A 17,234-nucleotide genomic window follows, 5' to 3' on the forward strand; every position below is an offset into this window, starting at 1 on the left:
GGAAACGCAGATTGGAAAGTCCCTGCAGCGAGGAGGCCAATGAGTGTTCAACATGGGGGATCCTCATCCTGAGGGCCGGCCCATGGGCCAGTCCAGCTCAGAAGGGGTTTCCTGGAAAGAGGAGACAGTGACTTGAAAATCTGTCAGTGGTTACGATCACCAACCCATTAAACCCGAGGACAGGGAAAGCCCTGGCGAAGCCTCTCTCCTCCATGGTTGGTCTTGGAGGTGAGGTGCCAGGTGGCTGCTGGACAGTGTGGGAATTGGGCAGTGCGTGGGAGAGGCCCCTTCCTCCCCCTTGGGGTCGCTCAGCTGCCCCCACTTCCTTTTTCTGCCTTCCTGGCCTTTGGTTCTCAGCTTACAAAAGGAAGAAAGGAAGAAAACTTACTTAGCTCTTCAAGAAATTGCCCTGAAAAAAGAGAGAGAGAAATGGGTGACCGGTGGAAGATGACGGGCCCCCTCCCCACATAGTCCCTGAGGAGCCTGGGGTTGGCCTTGGGGACACAGGGGGGACAAAATCCGGTTCCCTGCATCTTAAGCCCTGGTCCCACCATTTCCCTGTTCGGGGATGACCTGGTGCCCCATTGCTCTGGTCACCCTTGTGGCCCTGTGCACCTGCCAGTCTCCGATGCAGCCAGTTGTAGCAGATGACCAGGGCAAGCAGGGGTCCGAGCACCGGCACCAGCGTGAACAGGGTGATCTTCCAGCAGGGCACCCTCAGGAAGTGCGGGTCTGGGTGGGTCACAGAACAAATGGGATTAACGACTGTGTGTCCCTTGAGCCCCACCCACCCGCACTCCTTTCATTGTCAGCATTCTCAACCTGGGCTCCAGGAACCCACAGGGGTCTGCAGAGAGCTCAGAGCATTTGTGAACTTGGGGGAGAAAAGCAGTATGTCATCAGCAGTACCTGTGCCTTTATCGCCGGTGGAAACCACAGATGACTTTCATTCCTATTGGGGTTGTTGCTGAATTCTCAAAATGTTTGTCAATGTTTTGAAATTGTAACTTATTAGACCTGCTGCTACATTCTTATTTAAAGCATTTTTGTTATTTAAAGAAACACTCATTACTATATTACAGATCACATGTTACTAAATGCAAATGTGTTTACATTTTGATCCCTGTATTTCAATTCAGTGGTTCTCTTTGCAGTCCTCTGTGTTATGGTTTATGTGTACGTTTAAAAACATTTTTCTGGAAAAGGGTCCATTAGACTTTGCCAGAATGCTGAGGAGATTCACAGGACAGAAAGAATCTGCATGAATCCTACAAAACAAAGATCTTGGTCCTCCCTGTTTGGGTTGCAAAGGCGTGTCTGTGTGTGCATGTGTGTGTGTGTGGCCTGCACGCTGATGCGATGCCCTGTATGCTGGGATTGCCCGCTCGCGGCCGGGAAGGCTGCTCAGAGCAGGGCCCTGTGCTTTGCTTGTGGCATCTTCCAATTTCTGCAACGTCCACACAACTACTGTTTGGGCCCTTCTGTTGCGGGCGCTCTCCCGAGGCCCTGGGCAGCCTGCAGTGGACACAAAGGACAGAGACTGTTCTTGAGGGGCCAGCGTTCTGTCAGGCCTTGGTGGCTTCTGTCTCCCGAAGCCGTCAGGTACGGTTGCTTGTTCTGTGCTCTGGAAAGCTCATTTCCACCGTGTGAGCTCAGGCAGTGACACGTAAGTACCTTGTTCTCCAGTCAGTTCTGTCGCCTCCCCGACTAGACCTCAAGTGTAGGTACGAAAGATCGGCTTACCTCCCCTCTGTAATGTCTGAAAAGGGAAGTGATGTGCAGAAAGTCCCTGCGATTCCTACAGAACGGGTTAGCACGGAAGGCTATTAGCACGTTTGGGACAGAAACGGAACAGAAGAATTTGCTGTCAGCACCAATCCTACATGCAGACAGATGTGACTTACGCAGAGAGAGAAGGAGAGGCAGAGGGCGGACAGGAGGCCGGCCAGGAGCCAGGCCTCTTATCACCCGGGTGACCCGGGGAATCGGGGCCCCAGCACTTACCGAAAGTCCGGTGGAGATTCTCTGAAAGGGAACACATGAGCCTGTGTTACTTAAAACTGTTTCTAGTGACACAGGGAGGGACTGCCTCCACCCCGGCTGACAGCAGGTTGGGGAAGCCAAGTTGGCGCAATTTAAATGCCACAGCCTTTCCGTGTGAAGGGGGCACCGGGAGGGTATCAGAGAAAGTGGCCAAAACAGAGGGAGGGGTGGCAGATGGAGCGAGACTGAAACTCACCTATCTCTGCCCGAAGTTTTCCTAAAACAGAGAAAGGCAGCATTTTTAGTGCCGGCGCTGGCATTGGACGGGGCCCCTTTCGCCCCTGGCAGCCGGGGAGGGGGGGGGCCCTGGCTTCACTGTCGACCCTCCCCCGGAAGGAAGGTTCTCCGTTCCGAGGCCTCTTGGGCCCTCCGGGCTGTCACTTTGTAAATCTAAAGCCACTTCCTGTCTGAATGGGGACGGGAGGAAGGAAACCTTCAGGAGGACTGGCACTTAGAGGCGGGGTCCCAACTGCATGCTTTGCATCACAATATCCCCTGGGGTGGACGGGCGGCTTCCACCCCGGGCTGGTCCTGCTCTGCCACGTGAATGGAGGTCACCGGGTACCCAGGCGAATTCAAGGGGACAGAGGACCCCTTCATTGCTGCTGCCAGCGTGCCCTCCCCAGGGGTGGGATGGGGGACAGGGTCCTGTGTGTTGGCTTTGAGGACACCTGGAGGAGAAGGCTCTGCACGGACCCTCGGGGCACAAAGGGACTTCTCAGACAGTGTGGGACGGAGAAGGAGGAGGAAGTGTTTTGAGCACCTAGTACGTGGCGGGTCCTTACTAACCCTCCTCCAGACACAGACCCGTCCAACCCTGCAGCTCAGTCTCCCGGTGTGGTTCGGGTGAGGCCAGCTCTGCCCCCTACAAGGCGGTCAGCCTCAGTAAATACCGAACCTGTCCGGGCCTCAGTGCGTCCTCTGTAAAATGGGCCGTCCTACATCGGGCCTACCTCAGAAGGAAATGCAAGGTCCTGTTACACAAACGAAAGCACCGGGCAAGACGTAAAACTTGTCATCGTGGAGTTTTGAACCCAGAACTCACTCAAAACCACACATCCGTCAACCAAGCTCTAGAGGCCAGCTGGGTTCAGGGAAGGGTCCCAACAGCCCACCGTGCAGCCTGTACCTCTCAGTCTGTGCTGCAGGCAGAGGTAGACGAGGCCCAGCGAGATCTGCAGGAGGAGCACGGGGAGGACAGCCATCAGGACCAGCACCCCGGGGTTGATCCAGTAGAAGGGATCTGAAAGGCAGAACCAGGCTGCACGCCCAACACCAGCACGGCGCCTGCGTGCGTCCAGCGGGCCAGGAACAAGCGTCTCCCGGGGTCAAGGAAGATGGCAGAGCTGAGCTTGGCCTCAAAGGAAAGGCAGGTTTCTTCCAGGAAGGGCTGCTGATTGGCAGGGCTGTTCCCTAGGCCAGTCGCAGAGTTCTGAGAACGAGCTAAGACTCGGGGCCGGGCCTCGAGGCCGCGGGGGTGACATAGAGAAAGGTTAAGAACCCGTCTTGTGGAGTGTTTGAGAAAGTAGCATCCACAGGGTTTATGAGTAGGGATGTGGTAGGACCGTAGGAGGGCCGGCCTCTGGCTCCCACCTACCATTTCCTTCCTGGGATCTTGATCCTTGGGACCCTTTGGGCCGGACTGATCTCAGTGTGCCCGGCTGGGGTCCAGCCCTTTTCTCCTTGCGACCCCCTCTGGGGGGCCAGATAAAGACCCTGCTGTCAAAGGTAGGGGCTAAGTCACCGCAGGCAGCTGGTCCAGGAGGCTTCTTAGGAACAAAACCCTTGGAGCTGCAGGTTAGGCTGGCACGTATTGCTACGCTGACCAGAAGGAAGTACCAGTCCGTCTCTCAAAGTTCTCACCAGCAGCCAGCTGCAGTGATTTAGTTAGCAGCTCGTGCTTTGCCCACCTCTGTCCCTTCCCACAGGGTTAGAACCACAGACAGAGGAAAGGGAGTGACACCAGCCTTTCTGAAGTGAAGCAGTAAGGACTCTATGAATGCCTGAAAAATCGAACCGGAATCGGAGTGAACTTCCCTGGTTCACAAGAAGTGCAGGCAGACCACGTGATGAACGGTGTGGGAGACCCCACAGGACACAGGCGAGCGGTGCATCCGTTGGGGTCGGACTCAAACTAAGCAACATGAAAATATGTTTGTGAGGCAGTCGGGGGAATCCGAGCACAGAGTGGGTATTGATGATATAAAGGAATTTTTGTTAGTTTTAGAAGATATGATAAGAGTATTGATTTATCTTTCATTCGAGTGATAGTTTTCCCCAGGTGAACTCCACCTGCACGTGGGGCTCACGACCCGAGTCACATCACGTGCTGCTCCCCTACTCATTCTCCTACATTCCCGAGCCGTTAGCCACGGGCTGATAATGCCGCCTAGGAACCGCCTAGGATCCGCCTGGGGAGCGGGGCTGAGTGGGGTCGTGGGAAGCCGGCCGATTCTTGCCGAAAGGTGGTGCGGTCACTGCAGTATTTGTCTGCTTCGTGTGCCCCCGACTTTCAACACTGGAGAGTTCAAAGACAGGGTCAGAGACAAGTAGTAAAACCACCAAAAATGACAAGAAGAAAATAAAGCTGGAAAGAGATAAAAGGCTGGAGAAGGAGGGGGTTTCCTTTCAGTCCTAGGTTCTCAGATTCCTGGCTCCCCAGGCGAGGCAGGCGGCCCGCATTTACTTGTAAATCAGTCTTTTTTTAGACTCCGAGGCCTGTGGACTCTGGGCTGGGAGAGGGGGCTGGAATGAGAGGATCAAAGGAAAACTTTCTCCCCCGAGGCGGTTTTGGTTTCTCTCCTTTCCCTTCTTTTCTTTCTTTCTTTCTTTCTTTTTCTTTCTTTCTTTCCTGTCTTTTTCTCTTTCTTTCTCTTCCTTCCCTTTCTTTCTCTTCTTTCTTCTTTCTTTCTCCCTCCCTTCCTTTCTCATCCCCTTCTCTCTCTTTCTTTTCTTCTTTCTCTTCCCTTTCTTTCTCTTCTTTCTTTCTGTCTGTCTTTCTCTCTTTCTTTCTCTTCCTTCCCTTTCTTTCTCTTCTTTCTTCTTTCTTTCTTTCTCCCTCCACCCTCCCTTCCTTTCTCATCCCCTTCTCTCTTTCTTTTCTTTCTTCTTTCTCTTCCTTCCCTTTCTTTCTCTTCTTTCTTCTTTCTTTCTCCCTCCATTCCTTCCTTTCTCACCCCCTTCTCTCTCTTTCTTTCTTTTCTTTTCTTTCTTTCTTTCTTTCTCTTCTTTCCCTTTCTTTCTCTTCTTTCTTTCTTTCTCTCTCCCTCCCTCCCTTCCTTCCTTTCTCACCCCCATTCTCTCTCTTGTTTTCATCCTTCCTTTCCTGTGGGGGAGGCAGACAAGAGGGGGAAGGATGGAAGGCAGCAGACTCCCCTTCCCTGCAGGTACAACCCCCCCCAGTAGACCAGCTGTGTGCACAACAATCTGTGGCTCACAAAGCCATCTTCACATCCCTGCCTCTTCTCCAGAAACAGTGCTTTGTTATCGTGCATACAATGCCACCTCCTGGTCCCGGCACAGCACACAAAAGTAAACGATTGTCTGAAGAGCCGGTGGGGAGGAGGGGAAGGGCCTGAAGCGCGGGCCCTTGAAACATTTTTGTTCTTCAACAGGAAAGCCCCCTCTCTCTCTGCCTCACCCTGTCCACGTCTTCACCAGCCTGTGATAACGCCAGAGAATAAATGCCGAGTCACCCGTCATACAAACAGGGGAGAGGAGGCTCTGAGGAGGGGTCGCGCTCAAGGCACGGCCGTCACTTCCTGGAGTCGCGCTCACTTCGTTTGCTTATCCACCTGGACCACGTTTGCCAAGCATGGGGTTTTCAGTGATGTTCCTTGTCTGAGGAAACACCACAAACACATCCACTGAGGGATTCATTCTACTGGGGTTTGGTCATTTTGACTCGTTAGGAATGACGCCTTTGTTTATAACAAATGCAGGAAAACATTCCAAACACTCGGACCAGCTTCCAGATTATTCACAATCCCATTTGGTGGCACGAAATAATCAGAAATGAATTATTTTGGATTTTGCTGCCTCTATTTCTCAGGCTTTTTATTTTGGGTTTTCTTTATCTAAAAAACTTTTCTTTAGGGGCGCCTGGGTGGCTCAGTTGGTTAAACGTCTGACTTCGGCTCAGGTCACGATCTCATGGTTTGTGAGTTCAAGCTCTGCGTTGGGCTCTGTGCTGACAGCTGGGATCCTGGAGCCTGCTTCAGACTCTGTGTCTCCCTCTCTCTGTGCCCCTCCCCTGCTCACACTCTGTTGCTGTCCCTCTCAAAAATAAACATTAAAAAAAGTTTTCAAAAGGGCCTTTAAAAGACTTTTCTTTAGGGGTGCCTGAGTGGTTTGGTTGGTAAAGCATCCAACTCATGATTTTGGCTCAGGTGGTGAACTCACAGTTTGCGGGATGAAACCCCAGGTTGGGCTCTGTGCTGACAGCACGGATCCTGCTTGGGATTCTCTCTCTTTCTCTCTGCCCCTCGCCAACTTGTGCTGTCTCTGTCTCTCTCAAAATAAATAAATAAACTTAAAAAAACTCCTTAAATTTTCTCTCTGCATACCCACATACTAGAAGCTCTTTTATTCGGGTGCATAAATATGATCACGTGGAAAATTATGGTCTCCCCTTTGCTTGCATCTCACTGTGTTCTCCCTCCTCTCCCCTCATCCCCCAAAGTGAACCACATTCCCTGAACTTTCTTATGGGTTTTCTCTCTTATCTTACTGCAATACATCTGTATCTACATCTACACTCAAACCATGAGGTCCTGCGTTTGTTTCCTACATATCGTAGCTTTGCTTGTATCATTCAAGCAATGTACGTACGTAATGGCCTCAAAGCCAGCCGCGTGGTCCTGAAACAGTATTTTCTTTTCCTTTCTTTCAGGTTTATTCAGTTATTATTTTGAGAGACACAGAGACAGAGTGAGAGGGGGAGGAACAGAAAGAGAGAGAGGGAGAGAGAGAGAGAGAGAGAGAGAGAGACTCCCAAGCAGGCTCCGTGCTGTCCGCGGAGAGCCGGACTTGGGGCTTGAACTCACAAACCGTGAGATCGTGACTTGAGCCCAAGTCAAGAGTCGGACGCATATCCGACTGAGCCTCCCAGGCACGTGATGCCTGTCCCGGGACTGAGGTGCTTGGTTGGGGGATCTCATGTCAGCTGGGAGGAGGACTGGAGTCCCCGCCCCGGCGGTCGGAGCACCACTCACCCTCCACTTTGAGCTCCATCGCGGCCTCCTCCTGGTAGGAATGGTCCCGGAAGAAGCAGGTGAAGCCTCCTTCATCTGAGAACCTGACCTTCCGGATCCTGAGGGTCACCTTGCCCTCGCCCATGTTGTCCTTCAGCAGCTCCGTCCGCCCCCGGTACTCGGGGGCCTGCTCGGCGTCCTGATCCCGGCCGTTGCGGTAGAGATGGACCACCCTGGAGAAGGGGGGCCGGTACCACCCCACCTCCATGCCCGTGGCGTTCTTCCCCGGGTGCATGCGGCACGGCAGCTCTGCTTCATCCCCCACCAGAGCCCGGATGGGGTGGCCGGGTCCTATGACCCTGAACTGTCCTGTCCAAGACACCCAAGAGAGGAGAGTGGGTGTCAGAGGGAACCGTGACGCACGGGCCAGTCTCGGGGGGCCCCTCTGCAGCACTGAGGGGAGACGCCGGCTTTTACGTGGGATTCTGGAAGCAGGGAGCCGCGACCTACAGAGGAGCCCTGAGGGGCCCCGGCCGGGAGGGACGTTCTGGCGTGTGGTCACCCTCCTGCTGGCATGGGCATCATGGACTCTCGAGCCTGGCCTGTGGGTCCCGTCGCGGGCAGTGGCCCAGCACCTTGCGGCTTCCCTCTCAGGAGGGGGGTGGGGAGCCCCCTGTTTGAACCAAACCAAGCCGTCCCCACTCTCCCCTGGAGGGTTTGCCTCCCCCCCCCCCCCCCCGGCACTGCCCCTCGGTCCTGCGTCCTTGTCCACACCCTGTGCCCGGAGCTGGTTCCACGGCCTCCCTCCAGTCTGTGCCTCAGCCCACGCTCCCAAACCTCTTCCCTTGGAAGGTGTCAGCCAGCCTCCCAGCTGCTGCTTCCTCCACGACACACGCAAGGACTTGGCCAGGGAGAGCAGGACTGGGCCTCCCTGTTGGCGGCTCCCTGAGGTCACGCGTCTATCTTCTGTTTCTCTATCTCTGCCGGCCCAGGACAGCCGGGCTCCACTGTAAACCCCGGCCAGCGCTCAAATGTGTGCAGGAGGGTTCTCGAGCACGACAACGTCATGCCTCTGGACACCGGCAAAGATTTCCCAGGGGACGGGAACTACTGTGTGATATACCTCATCGTGCCTGGACAGCAATCCAGGAGCTGTTACCAGTGTCTGCCCGTTCGGTCGGCAAGAGACCCCAGCTGGAAAGTTGGGTCACAAAGAGGTCAAGGAAGGCCCGAGTGAAGGCCGTGCTGTGGGGTCTGGGGTCGCTTCTGAAGCTGCAGCCGGCCAGCGAGGCTTTCCAGGGAGGGGGCCGGGTCAGCACGGCCGCGCTGGACAACGTGAGGGTGACTGAAGGAGGTGAGCCCCGGGAAAGCAGACGTTCTGCTGTTGGTCTCCCTGGATCTCCCCAGAAATAAAGAGAACTCTTACCTGCGTAGCTGAAGGACAGCTGGAGGAGGAGGAGGAGGAGGAGGGAGGGAAGGCTGGGTGGAGGGGAGCTCCATGCGCTTGCCATCTGCACTGTGACTGGGGACAGAGAGCCCCTGCAGAGTGGTGTCCCCTTCCTCTGACAGAGCCCGAGGGGAGGACCCGGGCGGCCGGGAGCAGCCCCGGAGTCGCCCCTGCCAGGCACTTACACAAAAGGGCTACTGACCGGGGGACGCCAGGGTCAGCCTTCCCCACCCCCTCCGAGCCGCGGAGCAGAGGCTGCCTGGTACTGGGCCTCCGCCTGCCCCTCCCGCCACAGACGCTTGTCCGCGGCCCAGTGAGGCTCCTGCAAGCCCCCTCTTCCTGGCCAGCAGGGGCAGAGGGTTATCGTTGGCTTTTGGAAAAGGAAGGACATTTCTGCTGTCTCATGAGGTCACGGCCAGGCCTCTCTCCCTGCCCTCTCAGCTCCTCTCTCCGACACAAACCCAAGCTCCTGCCTCACTCTCAGGTGTGTGCCCGACCCATTCCCAGAGAATATGTTTTAGAAGGTCATGAACGAGCGCCATGAAGGCGGCCTGAGCTCAGAGAGGCCAATGTGGAAGAAGGAAGTTCGTGGAGGTCGGTGGCCGGCAGTCAGCGTAGCCGCCCAGGACCCGTCCCCCAGGCTTGGCATCATGCTCTGATGGCCTCTGTGCCACTGGGGAAAGGGGAGACGTTGAATGGAAATACACCTTTCTCCTTACCCTCAGAAGCAGCTGCTCACTGAAGGGTGAAACTAGTATCATCACTGATTGGAGAACAAAAACAAGAGGAAAAAAATTAAACTTCCTTACAATTGCAGCCCAGCGACAGACAAGTACTTGAAACAGCCACCTTCCTCTGCAAGCTCAGCGGCCCCCAGGTTCCCACTTTGCTGGAGGCAAAAGGCAGCCTTAGCTGGACATCAGCCAACATCCACTTTGACATATAAAATTCCTTTGGGAACCTCCTTTACCTCCACCCCCCCCCCCCCCCCCCCAAGGTATATGCCTGCAATCATCCTCCAGGCTTATGGCTGCTGATACACAGCGGAAGGGTCTCAGGACCCAGGTTTCGCTCCACTGTAGTCAGTGACCTAACAGCAGCTAGCCCCTCAAGGCCCTGGGAACCTTGCTCCCAAATTCCTTACAGACTCACGCTGTCCCTGACCCCCTCCCAACCCGAGGGTATGTAACGTGTCACTCCTCACAACCCCCCAACCGCCTACGGGTCCTGTCCTCGTGCTTTTATGAAACCATCTTCTTTTTTTCTTTCTGGACTGTTCACTCCTCACCCCAACATTTCCACATCAGTCACCAAATTTGAAAAACATATTTGCCAATCTTGAAGCAAGGCTGGCTCACCAAATAAGAAAAAAAGGTCAGGAGGGACAGTTCAAAGCCATGCTGTCCAATACAGTAATCACTAGCCACAAGTGGTCATTCGAATTAAAATGGAATAAAATTTAAAATTCAATTCCCTGATTCACTAGCCTTGTTTCACACATGCAGCTAGTGGCTAACACATCGGATAGCACAAATAGGGACAATTTCCATCATCACAAAAAGTTATATTGGGGGCGCCTGGATGGCTCCTTTGGTTGAGCATCCGACTTCAGCTCAGGTCACCATCTTGCGGTTCTCGAGTTCGAGCCCCGTGTCAGGCTCTGTGCTGACAGCTCGGAGCCTGGAGCCTGCTTCGGATTCTGTGTCTCCCTCCCCCTCTGCCCCTCCCCCACTCACGCTCTGTCTTCCTCTCTCTCTCTCTCTCTCTCTCTCTCTAAAATAAACACTCAATTGGGGCGCCTGGGTGGCTCAGTCGGTTGAGCATCCGACTTCGGCTCAGGTCACGATCTCGCGGTCCGTGAGTTCGAGCCCCGCGTCGGGCTCTGGGCTGATGGCTCAGAGCCTGGAGTCTGTTTCAGATTCTGTGTCTCCCTCTCTCTGACCCTCCCCGTTCATGCTCTGTCTCTCTCTGTGTCAAAAATAAATAAACGTTAAAAAAAATTTTTTTAAAAGTTATATTGGGCAGCACCGCTTTCTGGTTTTGTGGGAGGTGAGCCCCAGGAGCTGGGAGAACAGACTGGTAGGGGGTGGGGGAGGCTGGGTCCCTTCCCACTGCAAGGCGGCTGGATTGGGCTGCTCTGGGGCTGGGGGGGGGGGCGTGAGAGTCCAGGGTTGCAGGGGTGAGTCAGATGGGAAGAGCAGCCTCTGTGCTTGCCCCACTGCCTCCTCAGTGGGGTTCTCCCTTTCTGAAACCAAAGTATCCTGCAACAATGCTCTGCCTCCTGCACATCCAGGAGGGAGAGCTGAGCCCAAGCTCATTCCCAGGGCGGGGCTTGGGGTCGCGGGGTGCCTGAAATCACCCGCTGTCAAAGCTGGGCGGGAGATCAGGTGGGCTGCAGGGTCTGGAGAGCAGAGAAGCTGGGCCATCGAAGCCCTTTGGAGAACTAACAGCAAACACCACAAAACCCTTACCGAACGCCTCCACGTGGTGGTGCCCTGAGTGGTTTCCATGTGTTAATGCATCCGACCCTTACAACAGTAACACAATGTTAGATTATTATCACTTGTCTTCACAGATGAGGAAATGGAAGCACCCAAGTTAAGTGAGGTGCTCAGGGTCACGCACCTCGGGCTGGCGTCGAGCCGGGTTTTCTTTTCTTTTCTTTTTTTTTAAACGTTTATTTATTTTTGAGACAGAGAGAGACAGAGCATGAACGGGGGAGGGTCACAGAGAGAGGGAGACACAGAATCTGAAACAGGCTCCAGGCTCTGAGCTGTCAGCACAGAGCCCGACGCGGGGCTTGAACCCATGGACCGTGAGATCATGACCTGAGCCGAAGTCGGACGCTTAACCGACTGAGCCACCCAGGCGCCCCCGAGCCGGGTTTTCTATCCCAAAGCCAGTCACGTCACCTCACTCACCTGCGAGCCCTCGACTACCTGAGGTCCTGGAGCTGGGCAGCTATCCCGTGGACGACGGGGTCTTGGGGCAGAGGTGACCTCAACAAGGGGAGGGGCCACCGGCAGAAAGGAGGCCAGTAGTGTCGCCATTTGCAGAAGTGTGGGTGTGGGGGCATCAGGCCCGTGAGGTGAAGCCGCCCTGTGTTGGTCAGAGCCGGGCATTCCTCTCAGCACTTAACTGTCACCTTCCCTGAGTTTGCGCAGCACACATTATGTGACCTCACAGGCATCCTCGGGTTGTTTTTGTGTGCATCTCTCCGCAGTATTTCCATTCAATCTGCACCTCTCCCCATGTTTGCTAACAGGCCGGGTCCACGGTCACGTGTGCAGGAACACACCCTAAATACAGCATCTGTGTGTGTGAAGCAAGCTGCTGTCTGCAGGCGAAACACGCAGCACTCGATACGTGGATGTCTAGGAACGCCGTGCGCTGTAAAGTCCTCCGGACCACGTGTACAGTATGTAAACGTGTATCCTACACGAAGGACCCTAGATGCACTGCTCTGCTCCTTGTGTTTGCTGAGCAATGTGTAATGCCACATTAATACATACCCGAGCTCTCTCGGGTCTTCCAAGTATTAATTCTTGTTTATTTGGTTATTCATAAGCGTTTGTTTCAAAATCCAAAGGTACAAAATAACATACCTCGAAAACCTCTCCCCGCCTCCAGCCATCCAGAACCACCTTGTTCCCCTTCCCCACATGCCCAACATGGCGCTTGAACTCACTACCCCAAGATCAAGAGTCCCATGCTCTACCAACTCCGGCAGCCAGGTGCTCCATGAATGGTAACAATTTATCTCAGAGATCTTTCCATACAAGTTCCTGAAGAACAAACTCATGCCCTACAGCTACAAGTATTCAATTGCATGGATGTATCAAACTCACCTTTCCCAGAACATTTAGGTTATTTCAGCTTTTTAAGTGTCTATTTTATTGGGTTACAGTAAAATGTATTCAATTAATATAAATGAACAAATATTTCATAGAAAAAACCCTCTGTGTCACGCTTCATATTAGGGTTTCATAATACAAGTTTCAGCAAGACAGACAAGGCTCTTGCTTTCATGTATGTCACATTCCAATCACCCTGAGGCTATATTCTGGTCATATGTCACCTGGGAGCACAAGTCAGTGAGTATCGCGACTCCGTTTTCATTGTGCTCTGACGTATAATTTGGATATTGGTCTGCCAGGGCCAGCGACGTAATGTGAGCGTCCCCACACAAAGTGGAACTCTGAGGCTCCTTGTCCAAACACCAGGGAAGGACTCTCCTTTGTTGTGTGGGTTCACCCTTGATGCGTCTTGGTGGCATGTTTTTGTTTTTGTTATTTAACATCACATTCTTTCAGGGAACAGATACTTAGGGGCTGAGGGCAGCCCTTCACGCGTCCTGAGGCCCCACCTCAGACTTGCCCTGACGGGTGTGCCTGCCTGACCCTTCCTTTCCTCTTTGCCCGGCCCCTCCTGGGAACGCGCAGCACAGAGGGTGTCTCCTGGGGGCCTGGGAGGCTCTCCTGTGGATGCGGGGACAACTGAAGGGCAAGAACAACCTGGAGCCTGGGCTCCGGGCCCCCAGCGCAGTCTCCTCGGACTTCACTTACAAAACACAGATTGAGAGATAAGACTGTTAGGAACTTCAAGGTGATGACACAGAGCAGGAGGAGCCGGAGGGGTCTCCTGCTAAGCACGGGGTGGTGTGAGCGTCCTGGCCATGTGCTCACGGACCTCAGTGCCTTGCGCACGAGTGGAGCCTGTGCGTTTGCCATTTTAATAAACACTGGGAAATTGCACGCAGTGTCTCTGTTGTCCCAGGGTACCCACTGTGTCTCAGCTTCGCCGTCGTCAGTGGGGGCATGACCACGTCCACGCAGGAGCGCTGGGAGTTACGTGCACCTCCCTGTGAACGGCGCTGTGTTCACCCTGCGGCGACCGTCCTTCTGCGACCCTCTAGTGCTGTAAATACCAAGAGGAATTTGACATTTTTTTCCCCACCCTTGTGGCCCAGCTTCCATGGTATTTGTGTTGAAGTTGGTCTGCAGAGTCCCCGGAGACTCGGTGACTGACAGACCCAGGTCTCACTTGGGCCCATGTAACCAGGTGTGTCAGAGGCAGGCTGGGGGCAGGAGAGCACTGGCCCCGCACAGCTCATCCGGGAGCGCGCGCCGGGAACCTGTGCGCACGCGCGCTGTGGTGCGGCCAGGTGTGTTCACCTGAGTGCTGAAAAGGCGGAGGAAGGCGCGGACAGCAGTCCTCTGCCAGGGCGTTACGTTGTAACCATCCACATCGTTTCCCCACGTCTGTGTCTTCCCCGCTACCATTCTGGAACGCAGCAATGTTTCCCTCTTTCGTGCAGAAAGGCGTCCAGCTTGTTACCAATCGGGGGAGGCACTTGGGTGCGGCGGGCACGCACGCAGCTCGGGTTTGACCAAACGGTCGTGCGCGGTCCGCGCAGGCGGCACGGAGCCGTGTCGTGCGTCCTCGCGGGGCAGCACAGCCGGTGCAAGGCCTCGAAGGCGGACTGCGGCTCAGGACCACGAGGAATCTTCTCTGCCCCGGGGCGCTGGGGCCAGCTCCCCGTCCTTCCCGCCGCCGGACGGCCAAGCCCAGGTAACCTGTGGTCCTGCAAGAATATACGCACCGTTTGTACCGATGTCGCCCCCCCCCCCCCCCCCCCCCCGCCCCTTGGCTTCTTTCAGCTCCCCTGGCCCCTCCCTTTTCTCCCGCATCCCTGCAGGATCCGCAGGGGAAGGCCCGGACGCGCCCCCCGGTTTGCAGGGCAACAGGGACGTCACGAAGCCGCCGCCAACAATTGGTTGCCGGGTCTCTGGGGGCGGGGCAGAGGAGGCGGGGCCCGGCGCAGGTGCAGCGGCGCGCTGGTCTCCCCGTTGCGGTCGGGCCTGCAGGTTGTGCACCGGCCCGGCCGCACCCAGATGCCCAGGGCCCGCTGGTCCCCACGTGCCTCCCCGACGCTGGGCAAACGCGCTGCTGGGCGTCTGGAACGGGGCACCTGTCGTTCTGCCCGTCACCTCGCTGCCTGGCCATCACAGGCTTTCCCAGCAGAGGAACCTGGGTGGAGGGGCAGTTGGCATTCGGGGGTGGGGGGTGGGGGGTGGGGCTCTGCCCACGGGGTCCCCTTCCAGCGTCTTCACCTAGAGGAAGATGGGCGGAAGCTCGCATCTGAGCGGTCAGGTGCAAAGTCCAGCCTCAGTGTCTCTACCCGTGACTGGGGATTATCCCGCCCACCTCATGGCCTGCCGTGAGGAGTAAATGACACAGGGCCGTGAGGTGCTTGGCCTGTGTCTGGCGCCGTTAGGACCACAGCAGCACCGCTGTGCAGGGCCTGTGCCGGGGAAGTTGGGCCGGGAGGGCAGGTTTCTCGTGTTTCCCCTGCTCCCTCCCAGGTGCAGGTGCAGGCTTCGCAGTAGAGGGAGCGTGTGGAAAGAATGAATGACAAAGTGGACGCCAGCCTGGGCCCCCAGCGCCTGTGTTCTCCTCCCTCTCAGGCTGTGGGCACACTTCCCGCACTGTAGCCCACCAGCTCAATATTTACCCTTGTACTTGATCTAGATCATACCAGTGTGTTAACTCAGATGTTACTGTTGTTGACTTTGGATCTTGAATTCTGGATTAAAGGCTTTGTGTGCGGATGAGGGGCTTCAGGTGTCTGCGGGCCTGGAGGTAGCAATCGTGAGGGGGAGGAAATGGATTTGCTGCCTTTCAGGGGCCAGGCACACCGTAGGTCACTGAACCAGGGTCTCCTCCCCTCCCTGCTCCCTGTTCACTGGCCATTTGCACAGCTTCCAAGACCCTCAGGTCCAGGAAATGAGTGCTGCTTCAGCGCCATCTTCCCTCCTGCTCCCGGAAGGGGACACATTGGTTTTCCCCACCAGTGACAGTGTGTACGTGCCAGAGGTCACTGGTGCTTCTGCACCCACAGTGCCCAGGCTGGGGCGCTCGGGGACCCTCTGAGTGCCGAATGAGAAAACTGGGGTCCGGACTTTAAAAACTTGAGCTAAGGGGCACCTGGGTGGCTCGGTCAGTTAAGCATCCAACTCTTGATTTCGGCTCGGGTCATGACGTCACGGTTCGTGAGCTCGAGCCCCACATAGGGCTCTGCTCTGACAGTGTGAAGTCTGCTCCCTCTCTCTCTCCCTCTCCTAGCTCGTGCTCTTTCTTTCTGAAAATAAATAACTAAACATTTAAAAAAATAAAAACTTGAGCCAAATCAAATTGAATTAAACTGTGTCCTTTTGTTGAATGAACCTTATGACCAAGCAGGGTTTTGGCTCCCCTTTGCTGTTGGTTCTTGGCCGCACGGGGAGTAGTTGCTATTGCTAAGTCGCTGGATAAAGGAGGCAAACGTCGTTACAGTTTTATCCCAGAAAAAAACATTGTGTGTGTGTGTGTGTGCAAACTATATGTTAATATATTTGCCTGCAAGATGTTTCATATGCTTGTTGAAACTGTTGATTCAGTTACTGACCTGCTAACACCCTGAAGTCCAGCCGGCTCAGCCAGTCTGGTAATGCTATTCCCTCTGGAAGGATGAGGCCTCAGTAAGAAGCCAGCAAGCGACGAAGGGGTTATGGCCTTAAACTTGGTGAGCAGGGAGCCGGATGTGGATGCGTGGGTGTCTGGGGCGGGTAGACGTGGGCACAGTGGCTTTGTGTTGGTCTGGTTGTACTTTTGGGGTGATTTCAAGCAGCCAGCGGGGCTACACACTATTGCATTCAAACCAGGGAAGGACACCGCTTAGGAGCCTTCCCAGAGACGGGAGATTTCCTTGTTGTTTCTTACACTGTTTGGTATATTTTCACAGTCACCACATGGTCTTTATAATAATGATTGTTTTTTCAGTTACAAAATGAAGAAACCTAAACAAACAAACAAACAAACAAACAAACAAACAAACAACAAAAAGAGCAAACCTGAACAAAAGCTCCTTAGGGAAAATGCTCAAGTTCTGAAGGGACCTCAGGCTCGTCTGGTAACGAGCGCCATCTGGTGGTCGCGCGGAATTACTGCTCTGGCGGGGGACTCGGCCAGAAGTCCGCGGGGAGGAGCCGGAGCTGGGAGCACCCAGGCATTCGCCAAAGCTGCACACGGTTTATACTTACTGAGACAGTGCTCCATCGGTGAACTCAGTTTAAGGACCTGATCGTGTGTGACACGGATATCGGATGCCAATCAATGCAGGAAATACTAACTTACGTTCATGTGGAGTTTTTTTTTTTAATTTTTTTTTTAAACGTTTATTTATTTTTGAGACAGAGAGAGACAGAGCATGAATGGGGGAGGGTCAGAGAGAGGGAGACACAGAATCTGAAACAGGCTCCGGGCTCTGAGCTGTCAGCACAGGGGCCCAATGCGGGGCTCGAACTCACGGACCGCGAGATCGTGACCTGAGCCGAAGTCGGCGCTTAACCGACTGAGCCACCCAGGCGCCCCCATGTGGAGTTTTTAACCTCAGAACATTTTCCATGATAGTATTTGTCCCTCACAGTAACACACGACGTAAGTGGATCAACTACCTGTATTGAGATGATGAACCCGAGGCCACAGGAGTCGTGAGGAGCCCAAGGCCGGCC

At 54.8% G+C, this 17,234-nt stretch overlaps 1 protein-coding gene across 4 annotated transcripts; it reads right to left on the reverse strand.

Moving 5' to 3' along the window:
- Position 1: 1 nt before the first annotated feature.
- Positions 2 to 8,977, reverse strand: MOG (myelin oligodendrocyte glycoprotein). 4 transcript variants are annotated; one of them, XM_060614591.3, is made up of 8 exons: positions 8,662 to 8,949; positions 7,257 to 7,604; positions 3,173 to 3,218; positions 2,240 to 2,260; positions 2,005 to 2,025; positions 616 to 732; positions 389 to 409; positions 2 to 111 (listed from the first exon to the last, which is right to left on the reverse strand). In XM_060614591.3, the coding sequence occupies exons 1-7, from the start codon at positions 8,744 to 8,746 to the stop codon at positions 397 to 399; spliced, it is 651 nt and encodes a 216-aa protein (XP_060470574.3). In that variant the 5' UTR covers positions 8,747 to 8,949; the 3' UTR covers positions 2 to 111; positions 389 to 396. The 4 variants fall into 4 exon arrangements, with proteins under 4 accessions (XP_060470574.3, XP_060470572.3, XP_060470571.3 ...); XM_060614589.3 differs by having other exon boundaries at positions 3,173 to 3,286; positions 8,662 to 8,938; XM_060614588.3 differs by lacking the exon at positions 2 to 111 and having other exon boundaries at positions 298 to 409; positions 3,173 to 3,286; positions 8,662 to 8,941.
- Positions 8,978 to 17,234: the final 8,257 nt, after the last annotated feature.

The sequence above is a fragment of the Panthera onca genome, chromosome B2 (genome assembly GCF_046562875.1).
Source record: "Panthera onca isolate mPanOnc1 chromosome B2, mPanOnc1 haplotype 2, whole genome shotgun sequence".
NCBI classification, from domain to species: Eukaryota; Metazoa; Chordata; class Mammalia; order Carnivora; family Felidae; genus Panthera; species Panthera onca.